The 14,217-nt window shown below is 41.6% G+C and overlaps 1 protein-coding gene across 2 annotated transcripts in view; it reads right to left on the bottom strand.

Moving 5' to 3' along the window:
* The window catches only part of phldb2b (pleckstrin homology-like domain, family B, member 2b), a 42,062-nt gene that overhangs the window by 16,673 nt on the left and 11,172 nt on the right, over window positions 1–14,217 (bottom strand). Inside the window, exons 5-8 of one of the 2 annotated variants that reach the window (XM_044176713.1) lie at window positions 13,480–13,563; window positions 6,577–6,696; window positions 4,217–4,401; window positions 2,720–3,964 (exon numbers count right to left, since the gene is read on the bottom strand). In XM_044176713.1, the coding sequence (XP_044032648.1) occupies window positions 2,720–3,964; window positions 4,217–4,401; window positions 6,577–6,696; window positions 13,480–13,563 (1,634 nt within the window). Of the gene's footprint in view, window positions 1–2,719; window positions 3,965–4,216; window positions 4,402–6,576; window positions 6,697–10,836; window positions 11,077–13,479; window positions 13,564–14,217 lie in introns of those variants that run through there. The other variant, XM_044176714.1, reaches the window with a different exon arrangement.

Here is a 14,217-nt window from a genome sequence, read left to right as displayed (position 1 = left end):
CAGTAAACAACATATTTTGTACTTTTTCATACTGATTCTGACATTGTATTTCTTCATATACATGCATATGTGTTTTCAAATTGAGTCACATCATAAAATCAATTTTCCAGTGCTCGGGTTACCTGGGGAAGCATTGCTGAAGCAATCCCTCTAGTTAAAATGTCCTTGTTTAGTCCAAAATACACTCCGCACCATCCTTTCTTGTATGTTATTTACATACTCTAGTTTAGTATATCATTTACATACTCTGGAAAGAATATTTCCTCTCACTGGGAATCCCTGGAGCAAGAGATCCCCTTTCCACAGTTCTGCCTGCCCGAACACAGCTATATGGGGAGCTACGGAGGCTGCAGAGAGTCAAAATACCCCCTCATAGGTTCAGCAGTAACTTCTCTGGAGGGAGAACTATGTAAGCCACACAGCTAGCCTGTGTAATATTAGAAACAGAAAGAAGGAGGTTGAAAAAAAGAAAGAATGTGGGACAGAGGTGTGTGTATGTGTTAGTGTGTGTGAGTGAGAAAGAGAAAGAGTAAGCTAAAAGAGAAGGTGGACAGCTGTCAGTTATGATCGGAAGTGTGCACGAGAACAGGCCATGACTCTAAACACAAGAATGTGTCTGTGTGTACTGCCACTAAGGAAACAAGACACTTTCCAGGGAATTGTGCTCTAGGAAGGAATCTGAACCAGGTGAAGTTTGGACTATGAAAGTCTCAAGACAGTCATGTGGCTGTTTAGAAAGGCTGAAGAGAGACATCCTATTTAGGAAAAACACTATAGCACTACACATAGATTATATGTATATGTATTATTGTTGATATAAAAATAATAAATTAATTGATTTGAATAAATAAACAGTTTATACAAATCAATATAAATAACTGATCACAGTACAAATTGTTTACCAGTCGAAATACCTTTTGTATATATGTGTGAATGCATACAAACAAGCATACACACCCCTATTATAGTGTGTAATGTGAACCAGGAGCTGGGGTAAAACAACCTTGTTCTATTCTAATGGAAACAAGCCTCTGTGGAGCCCTTCTAGTAATCAGCTGTCAACTAGAGAAAGAGAGACAGATGGAGAGAGAGAGACAAAGAGAGGGAGATGAAGACACACTGAAAGAACAACACAGAGAGAAAACTAAAGACAGGAAAACAGTGGAAGAGAGTGTGAGGAAATAGAAAGAGAGGAAACAAGTGGAGAAATATGAGCTGCTTTGGACATAGTGGACAAAAAAGGAGCACTGGAATTAAATGCCAACTTGTAGATACGGACTGACCAAACTTAACCAAACATCACCAAATGCATCTAAGCTGTACATCCTAAATGACACAATGGGTAATCTTGTTAGCTATCGTTTTTGTGTTTCTCTTCCTTTTGTTGCTGGTAACATCCCCAAATAGCCATTAATTACACAACCTAATGACAGCTTAGCATGGATAGAATGGAGATTTCCTGTACTACCACTAGAGGGCAGACAGAGTTAAGACAATGCTTTCCTGAGCTTGAGCTTTGGACTCAGAGATACTGCTAGTGGCTTGCTTACAATGCACAGCTAAAAGCAGTTCATCATTTTATTATTGATAATTCAGAGCTATTATTCAAAACATGTTCAGAAATAATAAGCATTTTGACAGTTCATTATAGAAACTCAAATCACTGTCTGATTAAACCAATTTGAATGCATCATTTAATGTGCCTAACAGGAGGCTGCTATCTTTTACATCAGGGCACAAACTAAAAAGAATTGGTTGTAAATCAAACCACATCAAATGCAACACTGCTGGGGTTAAATAAATGTTCCATCTTGATACTGGGCAAAGTGCAAATTGGCTCTCTGATCAGAGCAGAAGGGGCCGGTCTACGATATTCCATCTTGCAAATATTACTACCATCCAATATATCTGGAGGCTAGCTGAAAGCTAGCTGTGGGAAACTGTGAGGATTATGAAACAGTTTGGTTTCCCATCCAGAAAACTATTTAACCAGTTAAGAATATGGCTGTGTGAAAGAGAGAGAGACATTATTTGTTGAGCATATGTGTGTTTATCCACCTGCTACACTACAACGCTGCTCTCTAATCTTCTTGGTTTCTCTAACCCACATCTGACTGATGTGTTCTGTGGCACTTCAGTGGTCCGAACCACACTGGGCGGACCTCCAGCTGACTGACATGAACACACAGCATACATACACATACATACGCACTCACACAAACACACAATCCAAGCACGGGGTTAAGAATAGTCCTGTAAATATGGGCTAACTGCCAGAGGCATCTGTGTAATGGTGAACCTCACTTTGTGTGTGTGTGTGTGTGTGTTAAGCTCCCTGAGAGAGTATGTTTGAGAGGACAAGGAGGAGGTTAGTGTGAAGGGATGCATTCCTAAAGTCATTCCATTTCTTGTGTGTGATTGCACGTGTATGCAAAACAATAGCAATGTTCCACTGCAAATTCAAACTTGTATCCCTATCTTCTTTCAGTAATCCTAATAAACAGCAACAAACTGTTCACCTGTCAACAGTCTGCCCGTCTGTAAGCTTAACTAATTTACATTTTACACCACAGGATGCAGTCTGTACCACAGGTTATATCTTCTTATCTATACAGTGTTATTTGATCCAACTGACTGAATATGTTGCCATAATTTGAATTGGCAGATGCTGTGTGTGTGACAAATCCAAATCCACATGTGCAATCACACTCAAACTCACCAGTCTCTCCACCTCCTGCTCACGGAGTCTCTCCTCTTTTTGGCGGTGGTGGTAGTCGGTCAGTTCCTCCTTCCCACTCAGTGAGCTGATACTCCCCCTTCTTTCTCTGAAACCCCCTGGTGGGGTCACTCCTGCCTTTCCAAATGACTGCCTCCTCTCGCCCAGCCCCATCCCAGGTTCCAGCCCCGACTTCCCAAATGAAGACTTCCTCTCTCCAAGTCCATGCCCCGGGGCACCAGTGAGTTCTAGGCCTACCCCTCGCCTCTCCCTCTCCCCCAAATACAGCTCCATTCCTGGGGAGACTCCACGGCTGGCCAGCCGCTCCTGTTCTGGAGGGCTGGAACTTGTGGAGCTGATGGAGCCCACAGAGCTAGTGGAGGTCAGGCTGAGCTTTTTGGCCACACGAGGAGAAGAGGAGCCCCCCGCCTTGGATGGGATGGTCACATCAGGTGGGGCGGTTGTGGAAGAGATGGACGGGGTGGTGGAGGGTAAGTTCTTAGGGGAGGAGAGGGAGATAGACACAACACCTTCTCCCTGAGTTGAGATCTGGATTTGATTCCTGTTGGAAGAAAGCTGGCTGGAGTTACTAGAGTTGTGGTTGAGGTCAGGGCTGGCATTCTGGCTGTTTTTGTAATGGTCTTTGCTAAATTTGTAACCCCCAGCAACATCGGATCGCCGTGGGGGCAGTGCAGACAAGGTCAGGAGTCCGTTGTTGTTGTCACAGGGAGATGGGGAGGGGCAGAGGCGTGGCAGCGAGCGGCTGTGCCCTCCTCCCATCATCCCACTCAGTGAGCCTGCTGAGTATTTCCTGGTTCGACTGCTGGGCAATGGCTCTTGGTTGCCATAGCTACGGCGGCCAAGACGGGGACTTGAGGGCATGCTGGCTGCACCTCCTGTTGATGGAGTGCGGGATGAGGAGGAGGAGGGAGGAAGAGAGAGGAGGAAGCTATTGCTACCATCAACAGAAATGGAGGAGCCTCCGCCGTTCCAAGTGGACAGTAAAGGAGAAGAGCCCGGACTGTGCATCCGGCGACTATCGCTAACACCAAAGTTGTCCTGGTTGCGACTGATGGGGGTGCGGGAGGCCAGAGAAGAAGAAGAATGGTCAGATCGTCGTCCAGGGGAAAGAGGGGGAGCAGATTTCAAAGACATGGGTGGACGATCTGAGCCATAGAAACGTCTTGCCTGTTCCTGATAGGCTGATGAGGATGTGGCAGGACTTGTGATAGGTGTGGTGGGGGGAGACTGAGGCATAGAATGGGAAAAAATACATTACAATTGGAAATACTTAAAAATGCTATTTCATCGCAATATCTAATGCATATAAAATATGACCGAGGTAATGTTTGGTCTTATAAACAATGAGTAAATCCTGCTTAGCCCTGTTTAGCTCAAGACACACATCCAGGCTAACCATACAGACTCTACAAGCCCTGTTAGAGCATGACATAAAAAGCAGAATAATAAATCCTGAAGTGGAGCTAAATGATGGCTGACCTGCGTCATGCTGAAGTAGGAGGGGTTAGCATTCCCGTTGGCTCTCAGGCTGTTCTCCAGGGCAATCTTCTTGCGCTGCAGGGTGTCCATTAAGTCCCGGAGCTCAGAGGCTGATCGCATGCCCCTAGCACTGCTGGTGCCGCCCACCACCGCATGGCTATAGTCACTGCTAAACTTCAGGTAGTCTGGAGGTGGGAGAGAGATAAAATGGAAAAGAAATTAAATGGATAATATGGGAATGTGTAGATACATAAAGGTGAACATTCATGGGTAAGAAAAACAGGGAGATTTAGATGGGGAAACAGAGACGAAGCAAAAAATAAAAACAAGAGGGCAGATACAAAACAAGACAGAAGTGGTAAGACTGGGATAAGCAATACAGATGTATAAAAATATGGATGGACATAACAGAGAGAGAGAGAGAGAGAGAGAGAGAGATAGAGAGAGAGAAAGAGAGAGAGAGAGAGTACCTGAAACTGCAGCTATTCATAGATTGGGCTCTTGGCAGAACAAACCCAACCCAAACAATCCGCAACTGGCAGCGAATCACCAGAATAGGAGTCAGCTCACACACACACACACACACACACACACACACACACACTCTCTCTCTTGCATAAAACCATCCATTAGATCCAAGACAAACATTTTAACTCTAACTCCAGTTCAGTTCCTCAAAGTAGGATTTTGGGAAATGAAAAAGACCACAGAATATTCTGGAATACCCTCAAGAGGCCCCCCGCCCTTCCTAAAGCCTTTTATTTAAAGCAGTTTCAGCAGGGAGGGGGTCTTTTTCCAAACCTCAACTGAGTCAGTTTTTACTTCCTTCCTGCTAAATGTTACTATATTGCTGAGGTCGGTAGAAGTATTTTTGATTAATAGCACTTGTCCCACGATTCTATGCAGAATTCAAAAACTATAACCTAAATATTATCCTGTCATCAAAAATGCAGGTAAAAACACTTAGGTAGGAGAAAGCAGCATGTGAAAAACCTACCCAGTGTTTTGTTAATTCATCTGTGGCTTTATGTGGAAAAGGAGCTATTACAATGTTCAAGCTTGGACCACCCTGTGTTTAACTGTCTCTCTCTCACATACACACACACACATTCCATATGTACATATATGCCGAGAGCATACATATGTATTAAAGAATTTAAGCATAAGTGAGAATATTCAACTACTATGGCTTAGTTTACTTATATTGTAAGAGAAACTAGAGTAGCTAAAAGCACATGTCATAGCTGAATATAAGCCTGTGTGAGAAAATGTCAAACCTTACATGGTGGAAAGAAATGGGGCAGAAAATTAAAGACATCATAAGATCCAGAAACACACACACAGACCAACACACACACACAGGGTGTTTGTGTCCATACAAGGGCAGATTTATACTGGAGGCCTGGTGTGCATCAACTCCCTTCTATCGTTCGTGACTATTCTCTTTTATGCCTAGCGTGTTTTGCTTTGTGTGGGAGTCTTCACTTTAGGTACACAGGTCAGAATGTGAATCTTGGCGACCTGCTGGATAAACGTAAAGATTTTGGCTGCCTGTAATAGCAAGTTTGCGTGTGTGTGTGTGAGAGAGAAGTTAGGGGAGAAAGGAGTGCATTCCTTGTGTCTAGGAGTTTAAAGAGCAAGGATTCCACTGATTATGGCACACACACACACACACACACACACACACACACACACACACCTTGCTCACAGCTCGATCAATCACTAAGGAGACAGCAGAGCCCAGCTGTATCACCACGGCATGGAGGGGCACCAGATGACAAAAACATTCCAATGTGCTTCGAATTTAAGTTTCAGCATGTGTGTGACAGTGAGAGTGCATGTTTAGGGAAGATCATATGAGAGGGCTGAAAGGAATACCTGCTCCCACCCTACCCTTCAGTCTTTCCAACACACACACACACACACACACACACACACAAGACTAACATCCCAGTCTCACACACCTGTCTGGGTCGTGTCTACCTGTAACTTTACCCTGAGATCCCTGCCTGGGGATAGGAGCAAATCTTTTCGTGGGGACAGATGTTACATGAGGAGAATGAACTGGACTACAGGTGGAGAATAGGTGAAAAGCAGATAGATAGATAGATAGATAGATAGATAGATAGATAGATAGATAGATAGATAGATAGATAGATAGATAGATAGATAGATAGATAGATAGATAGATAGATAGATAGACAGAAGAGATGATGAAAAAGGGAGGGAGGAGGTGGAAGAAAAGATGGCGATGTGGTAGAACAAAGGCTGAGAGGAGGAACAAAGAAAAAAGGACAGGGGTCAGGGAAGGGGTTTACCAGACCCTGTGTGTGTGTGTGTGTGTGTGTGTGTGTGTTTACCTGTGTTGTAGGCTAAAGTGGATACAGGGCTCTTTTGTGGAAGCATGCTCTTCATTCTGCTTGCCTCCTCAGGATGGTTGAACCGGAAGAAATAGGACTTACCCAGACACAGGGAATAACCTGGAGAGAAAACACACAGACACACAAGGTAAAAATAGAGATACAACTCATACTTACTGAGACAGAGGGTGAGTAATCTACAATCAGGTAAAGTGTAGAATAAAGATAATAGTATAGACTTACTAATGAATCAAAAGTAATTGTAAGCATGTAACTCTTGGCATTTCTTGGCACAAACATCAGCAACACATAATCTTGCAGACCACAAAGCAAACTAGACCATGGTGACATATATATTAGGTATACATCATACACTATGCATGAACAGGGAGTCGTAAGCATGGCTTCAAAGTGGTATGAGCCTGGAATATTTATTCACAGCCGGACACACACTTGTACACGCTCGTGCACAGCCAGCCATTCCAGACCACAGTGTTTGCTCTGGCCATCAATTAGGCTGAGAGGGCCAGGTATTAAACAAGATGTCAGGGTCACAACCTCTGTAATACACACAGCCAGCCACAGCTGTCCAAATACCTCAGAAGGGAAGGGAGAGAGACAGCAGTGCTGCTGACACACACACACACAGGAGATCTGATGCAGGAAAAAAGTTGAAAAATAGCACCATAAAAAAAGAAGAAAGAAATGAAAACACTACAATGATGCACATTTTTAGGAGTGGACAGAGGACAGAACATCACAAGAATGACTGAAAAACAAAGAGATCCCCTCTCATTTTGTCTGTCTTCTCACACGCACATGCAATCTCTTGGTTCTCTCCATTCTTTCAGCCTCCATCCCTGAGAGTAGGAGGTTCAGATAAGCATTACAGTAAACCACCACAATGTTAGCATGTGTGCAAAACGCTAAAAAAGCACCTCCTTAATAGCTCTATTACAGTTACATCAGATTCCTTGGACCTGAAGTCAGACACAGCCACTGAGGCAAGAGGGGGATGGCGAGAGGGTGAATGGAAAAAGACTGAATGGAAAAATGTCAAAATGTTTTTTTTCTTTTCCCTTCTCTCATTCTCATCTCTCTTTTGCCCTTTTCTTTCTCACTCTCAACCTAATGTCCAGTTTCACAAACATCTCCACTGACAAGTCATGCTAATAGCCAAATCTGACATTATAGTTTAGCCAAAAGAGGTCATATCTGTCTAGACATTGCCTTGGACTACGTGGAGAGCAGATTTTTTTTGCCTTCAAAGCTGTAATTTCTCAGCACAGGGAGAGACCTGAGTGCAATTGTGAGGTGGAGCTAACACCACACACATGAAAACAGTGTAAGACATGTTTAGTCTACACAGCTGGACTTTGAACTTCTCAAATACATACTCATGTAAACCCAATCTTGCAGGTTTTGGCGCAAACTGTGAAGCAGTGGCATCATGACCAAGCGATGTGTGTCTTGTGCGTAAAAGAAGAGAAACACACACACACACACACACAGGTCACCATGAAGGCTAATGTGAGCAGATCTAATAATATGTGTATTTCATTGTCAGACATGACGTGTGTGTGTGGGAACATGTCTCGTTACAGTGTCTACCTAATGACTCACAGTAACTCTCAGTATTTAACAGCAAACACACAGGCATGCACACCTCTCTTTCTAATTTCCTCTCAGGACTCTTCAGCTAACAAATAACTACTAGCTAATCCTCTCCTCCTTCCCATCTTCAGCATAAACAAATACTAGCAGTATGTGTGCGTTTGTGACAGAGAAAAAGAAACAAATTGAAATTCAGAAACATTATTTTAAAAATTTTAAAAAACCTGATAATTCAACGTTTATATTTCCTCTCGCTCTTTCAGACACACACACCTAAATTATTATGGTTATAAAGAAAAGACCTAACCTTTTCCTAACCCTTACTCCTACAATCCATCTGTGATACAAGTACAAGGGAACACACAGCATCCTCCACAGCCAATGAAAAAACTCTAATCTTAGTCTGCTGTCCTAAATTACTTGCACAAAAACACATGCCCACACCCCTCTCTCTCTACACACACACAAAGACATACCATCCACAACAAAACACTTTTAATCTAATTCATGTGTTTACTTGTTCACCAGCAAGTTGAGTTTGCCTCCCATGTCGAAGCATGCGGCCCCCAACTCACATATGGACAGACCCTCTCCAATTAGTCTGTATATACATTTATAGGATAATTTAAAGTTTGCGATGTACAAAGTCAGACCTCAGATTCTTTGAGGACACAGATGTAGGAGCTGTATCACGTCTGGAGCCAATTTTTGTTCCCATGTAGATCTGAGCGAACCAAACTACACTCTCTTACCACAATGTTATGGGAGGGGAAACTCAAAACTGTTTCTCTATTTGGTTAAGTGGAGGAATTGCCAAATTGAGACCGTTAGGTTAGAATGAAAAACAAACCAATTACATGTTGATGAAACTCACTTACCTGCTAATTGGTCAGGTTTGACATGGAAAATAATCATAACCCAAAAATTTCCACATGCAGTCAAAAAAATGACCCCCCACTTTAACAAAATGTATACATTTTTAAAAAAACTTGGTGGTTGTCAAACTGTTGCTATGATCCTTCAAATCCGAATGGTACTGAACTAAAGCTGAATTTACTCATTCATGAAAGGATGCATACACACACACACACACACACACACACACACACACACACACACACACACACACACACACAGGTCTCAAAAGAGTGTAAATTGGCCTCAAAACCACAAATTAACCCTATTTGGGGCACAACGGCCCAGCAGTAACATCGTAAAGAAAACAGACTGGTCTTTCTCAGGGGAGTCGTTGTGGATAAGTTCACACACACACACACGCACGCACGCACGCACAATCTAACTATCTCAGTGGATATATTCTCTCTGCTCTATCTCAAATCTCATCCACAAAGCATAAATCCACCGACCCACCCCGCTTCTCTCAAGCGACTTCAGGAGTTACAGGCCTGGGGACAACCACAGGAATAAACTATAAATAACCTCTAATCTATCAGAAAGAAAAGAAAGAAAGGTAAACACAAACACCACACTAACTGATAACAAAAGGACATATTTCTTCTGGTTTACAATGTAAGATTGGTTTTAAGATAAAGCCCAAATGTGCTTGAGGCAGGCAGAAGAAAGACTTGCGAATACAATAACATCCATGACAATGAAGCAGGTTTTGTTTTCAGGTGTCAGGTATCCTGTCTTCATAGCCATAGGCCAGTTCTCTTTGTCACATGCACTCACACCAGTCTGTGAACTTACCAGCAAATTTATGACCCTAAGGCAAACCAGTGCTATTTCCATCAAAAGGTGCAGGCAATACGCTACAACCGACAGGTTGTGATGGAACGCCTCAACAATTTGGCTGCAAATAATACACTTAACTTTCACCACACAGTGGCTTTGACTGCATTGAGTAGCAGCACTGATTCACACCTCCACTCCTGCTGAAACAATAAGCCATGTGGAGCTGTGCTTTACTTTGTTTTTTTAAATTAAAACCATTTTAAAAAGAGTATTATGTTAAAAAATGAAAACACATAGCCATCAGTTCAGTTTAGTGCATTATTTCCATTGATCTATAGTGACAGATGGGACTTGTTTTAGTCCCATTAGTATTTCTCATGACTTCGATTGCAGCCAATCAAAAGGGCTTTTGATTTTTAAAAGGAAAATCAATAATATCAGCCTAAGAACAAATCCTGTTTATCCTGGCTGATGAAAGTAGTTTACTCTTCTCTTTTAAGTGTCAAATAAGACAAAGCTTCAAATAAAAAAATATATCGGTTGATGGTGATAACTACAAAATTTAAGATTGAGAACATTGCCCAACCTGATGAAAGAGAACAGTGTGTTCATAAAACACATTAGAGTGGTAAGTAATACTGCTTTGAAGGTGAATCAGCCATCATTAGCATCAGCGTGAGAGAGAAACACACTCACATCATATGCAGATCCCCCTTAGCACATACACAAAGATAGACAGATATCTGCAAAGAAACAACTACAGCGTCGTAAATAAGTACAATAGACTATGTAATTCAGGAAAAAATAGGGTATAGGTTACGTATGAAGTAACGTTAGTTCAAAAAGGGTGCAGTTAAGTAAAGTAGAAGTGTGTCAAAACAGTGCCTGACTAAATGTAACGCTACTTAGTTACACTGGTGTTAGAAGAGGTAATAGAAATCCGTTACAAACCTTTTGAGTCCCATTCAGTGAGCACTTATCACGACAAGAAAAACTATTTTCTTTCTTTTAAGGTCTAACAAATTATCATGACAAGACCTCACAAGAACTTGTCCTACAAAGGCAAAACCAAAATACTGGTTTTATATCTACACTCTTGCCGGTCCCTGTGTTGTTGTTTGCCTGCCTCCTCAGCAATGGGACGCCTCCTCATCCGTCTTGACTCCTTGTGGAAGAAAGTTCACTGATTTAGCATCCACAAGCCTGAGTCCGGGACTGTACCAACTCTCGGTAAAAAGGGGTAGACGATTTACGAGAGCAAACTATTTTAAATACTGTCGAAAAACCCAATATCACTACCAAAGGTTTAACTGGAAACGACAATGAAAATAGAAAAGCTATGAGTTTACGTAATAAACAAACTTATGTAAACTAACCGCGTATAACGCCATTACCCTGTATCTGTAGTTGGTAGGTTCAAAAGCTATTAGAAAGTGAGGTATTTGGTAGACGCCCCCTCAGCCTTTCTTTGTCTACCTACCTATTTTCCTTCTCTTTTCTTTGAAATATCTAGGACCAGTGTAACCCCAAACCAGACTATAGAGACTGACTTAAAAACCTCCTAAAACTGGTGATTTGATTTTATTTAAACGACAACCTAATCCAAGAAGTAATTAATTTGACTTCTGAGACAAAACAACAATAGAGAAGGGCTAGAAAAGAGATTTGAGGGTATGCCGGGCAGACTGACTGGCTAAGGACATAGTGGAAGAATTTGGAAAGGAAAGAAAACACTGAAAAGCAAATAAGAAAAAAGAGAACTTTGCTCCCCGGCTAAACATTGGGATAGTCTCTCCAACTGTTTCTTGTTTCTTTCAGATACTTTGTCATCTACAAGCATTTTCAAGACAACATGAACCCATTGGCAGCTACTCTGTCTTTTACATGTGTGCAGTTTGTGTATGAGACAGAGAAAGAGAAAGATCTCTTATTAGAGCAGCTGTGTTTTGTTCAGCAGCTAGATTTGCATTTGCTTCAGACTGGTGGGAATGCTGGGAGATTGAGTTTTGTGCCCAAACCCCATTGAAAAGTGAACAGAAATGCAGAAATAGATGTTATCCCATTAATAGTGTTTGTAGGCATTAGAAAGAAAAAAGCTTGCAGTAGTTAATACAGCTTGTCATTGCTGTTAATGCCAGGCAATGATTTTCATTGTCATCGTTGCTGTTATTATGTTGTATGAACATATTACTATTCAAGTGACTTCCAGCTGTTCTGGTGAGTTAGGAGTGACGCTGATGTGATTCCAGGTCAAGCTCCGAAGTCCCAAATACAGAACAGATCACTTCCTAAACATAGCTAATCATCTCCAGCCTACCCTACAGTGTGTATGTGTATGTGTGTGTGGTTAGACTAACTCAACCCAGAGCATCTGAGGCCAGTGGATATTCCTGAAAGATGCCCTCTCTCTCTCTCTCTCTCTCTCTCTCTCTCTCTCTCTCTCTCTCTCTCCCCGTGATTTTCCAAACCATGCCCTTTTGACTTTTTTTAACCCCTTTTTCTCTTTCAGTCCTTTTCTCCACTCCTGCTATTTCACAATGTCTCGTGTGTTGACACACCAAAATGTTGTCAATATTTGAATCAGCCAGGCACAGCTGGAAGATAAATAGGCCTGTCAATATTTAACTTAAAATGGCCAGGCCACAAAGGACACAATCAAAAGGAAAAAATCGTACACAGAAAGGAGGGCCACATGGAGAAAGAAAAGCTAGTGTACTGCATGTTCTATAAAATAACAAAGAAAAAGGAAAAGGAAGGAAAACAGAGTGGAAATTGCTACAGAAGGCAAAAACAGTGAAACAGGGAGCGCTCGGCAACTGAGAAATCCAGAGAAAGGGAATTTGGGAGAAGAAAGAAGAAGAGAGAGGACAGACAGACAAGAGATAAAGAGATCAAGATACCTGCAGACAAAAAACAGACACAGGCACGTGGGGGGTCGGGGGGCAGACAGATAAGAAAACAAATACATTAGAATTTGGGAGGCTACTCTGTTTTTTGTGTGTGCATCTTGCAAGTTTTCTGCAGTCTACTGTAACAGAATTTGAGGAGTAGTATATGCTCTGCAGTTGCTGGAAGCTGTGACTCACTGTAGCAGCTAGCTGTTCCAAACCACTGCGAATTAAACCAAACCAGAGGTACACACACATGCACTACATCATTCAAAACACGTACACAAACATGTGGAAATGCTCACACACACATAGGTCCATACGTTTATGTGAAAATACACACACACACACACACACACACACACACTGTACACCCTGTCGTTTCCATGCAGAACGTCAGCACAATGTTTACTGTGCCCATATGACTCATACACACACTGAAAGAAATGCAAGTTAACCAAACCAAAAAACTAACCACTCTCTCTTTCACACACATGTGCATGCGCACACACACACACACACACACATACACACAGGAGTTGTGAAGAAAGTATGCACATTCTATGCAATTAAGTCAACTTTCTCTCCACTTCTGACATTGACCAGTAGGTGGCAATATAATATAATAATAATATAATAATAATATATAAGTTTGTACGTGTGTGTGGTGTGTGCAAGCAAGTGCCAGTGTGTGTGTTTATCTTACCCTGTGTGAGTGGTGTGGGCACAGTGACCTGCACTCCATCCAGACTGCAGAGGTGACCACAGGGGTCCAGGGTCACCACCCCTCCTGTGTTATAGGTAATGATGTAGAAAGTAGAGGATCAGTCCAAAGTATTCACTATTAAAATCTTTAACTGCAAATTGCTACATCATCAAAAGTATTCCCCTGTTGAAAGATGACTCCTAATTACACTACCCATTTTAATCATAACATACACATAAAGCCATGCTATTTCTATCTTCACTACAAGACTTTGGTTTGAATGCTTAGCATAGTAATTAAATAGGATGTATCACACAGGAACAAAAACAACATCAAAAGTGTAATCAGTCACTCGGCTTCTCCCTGTCTCTTCAAAGATAATTTTCTTTCATTTACACAATACACTGACAATGTCCTGAAAGATATCCATCTTATTAGTTCACTCAATCCCATATTTATCTTGAAACATTATTTTTCTTGAAACAAATCAAAGATAGTGCCAGTGAAATATGGTACTTCTAACTGATTCTGTTGAAGTTTTGTTATAATAATCCTTTTAAAACAAGACAAAAGATTTGTTCATTACTTACTGAGGTGGTATTTAGCAAAGGTTTTCAAACATTGTAATCTCTCTTCACTGGCAGATTTACTTTCAGTATATTTAGTAGTTCTTAACAAAATATTTAAGACTATACACTAAACTAAACAGAGGCTTGCCAATGTTATGAATTCATTTTG

Source organism: Siniperca chuatsi, linkage group LG19 (assembly GCF_020085105.1).
Source record: "Siniperca chuatsi isolate FFG_IHB_CAS linkage group LG19, ASM2008510v1, whole genome shotgun sequence".
In the NCBI taxonomy this organism is placed as follows: domain Eukaryota; kingdom Metazoa; phylum Chordata; class Actinopteri; order Centrarchiformes; family Sinipercidae; genus Siniperca; species Siniperca chuatsi.
Note: the sequence above shows the minus strand (reverse complement) of the source record. Positions and strands in the feature narration are given on the sequence as shown.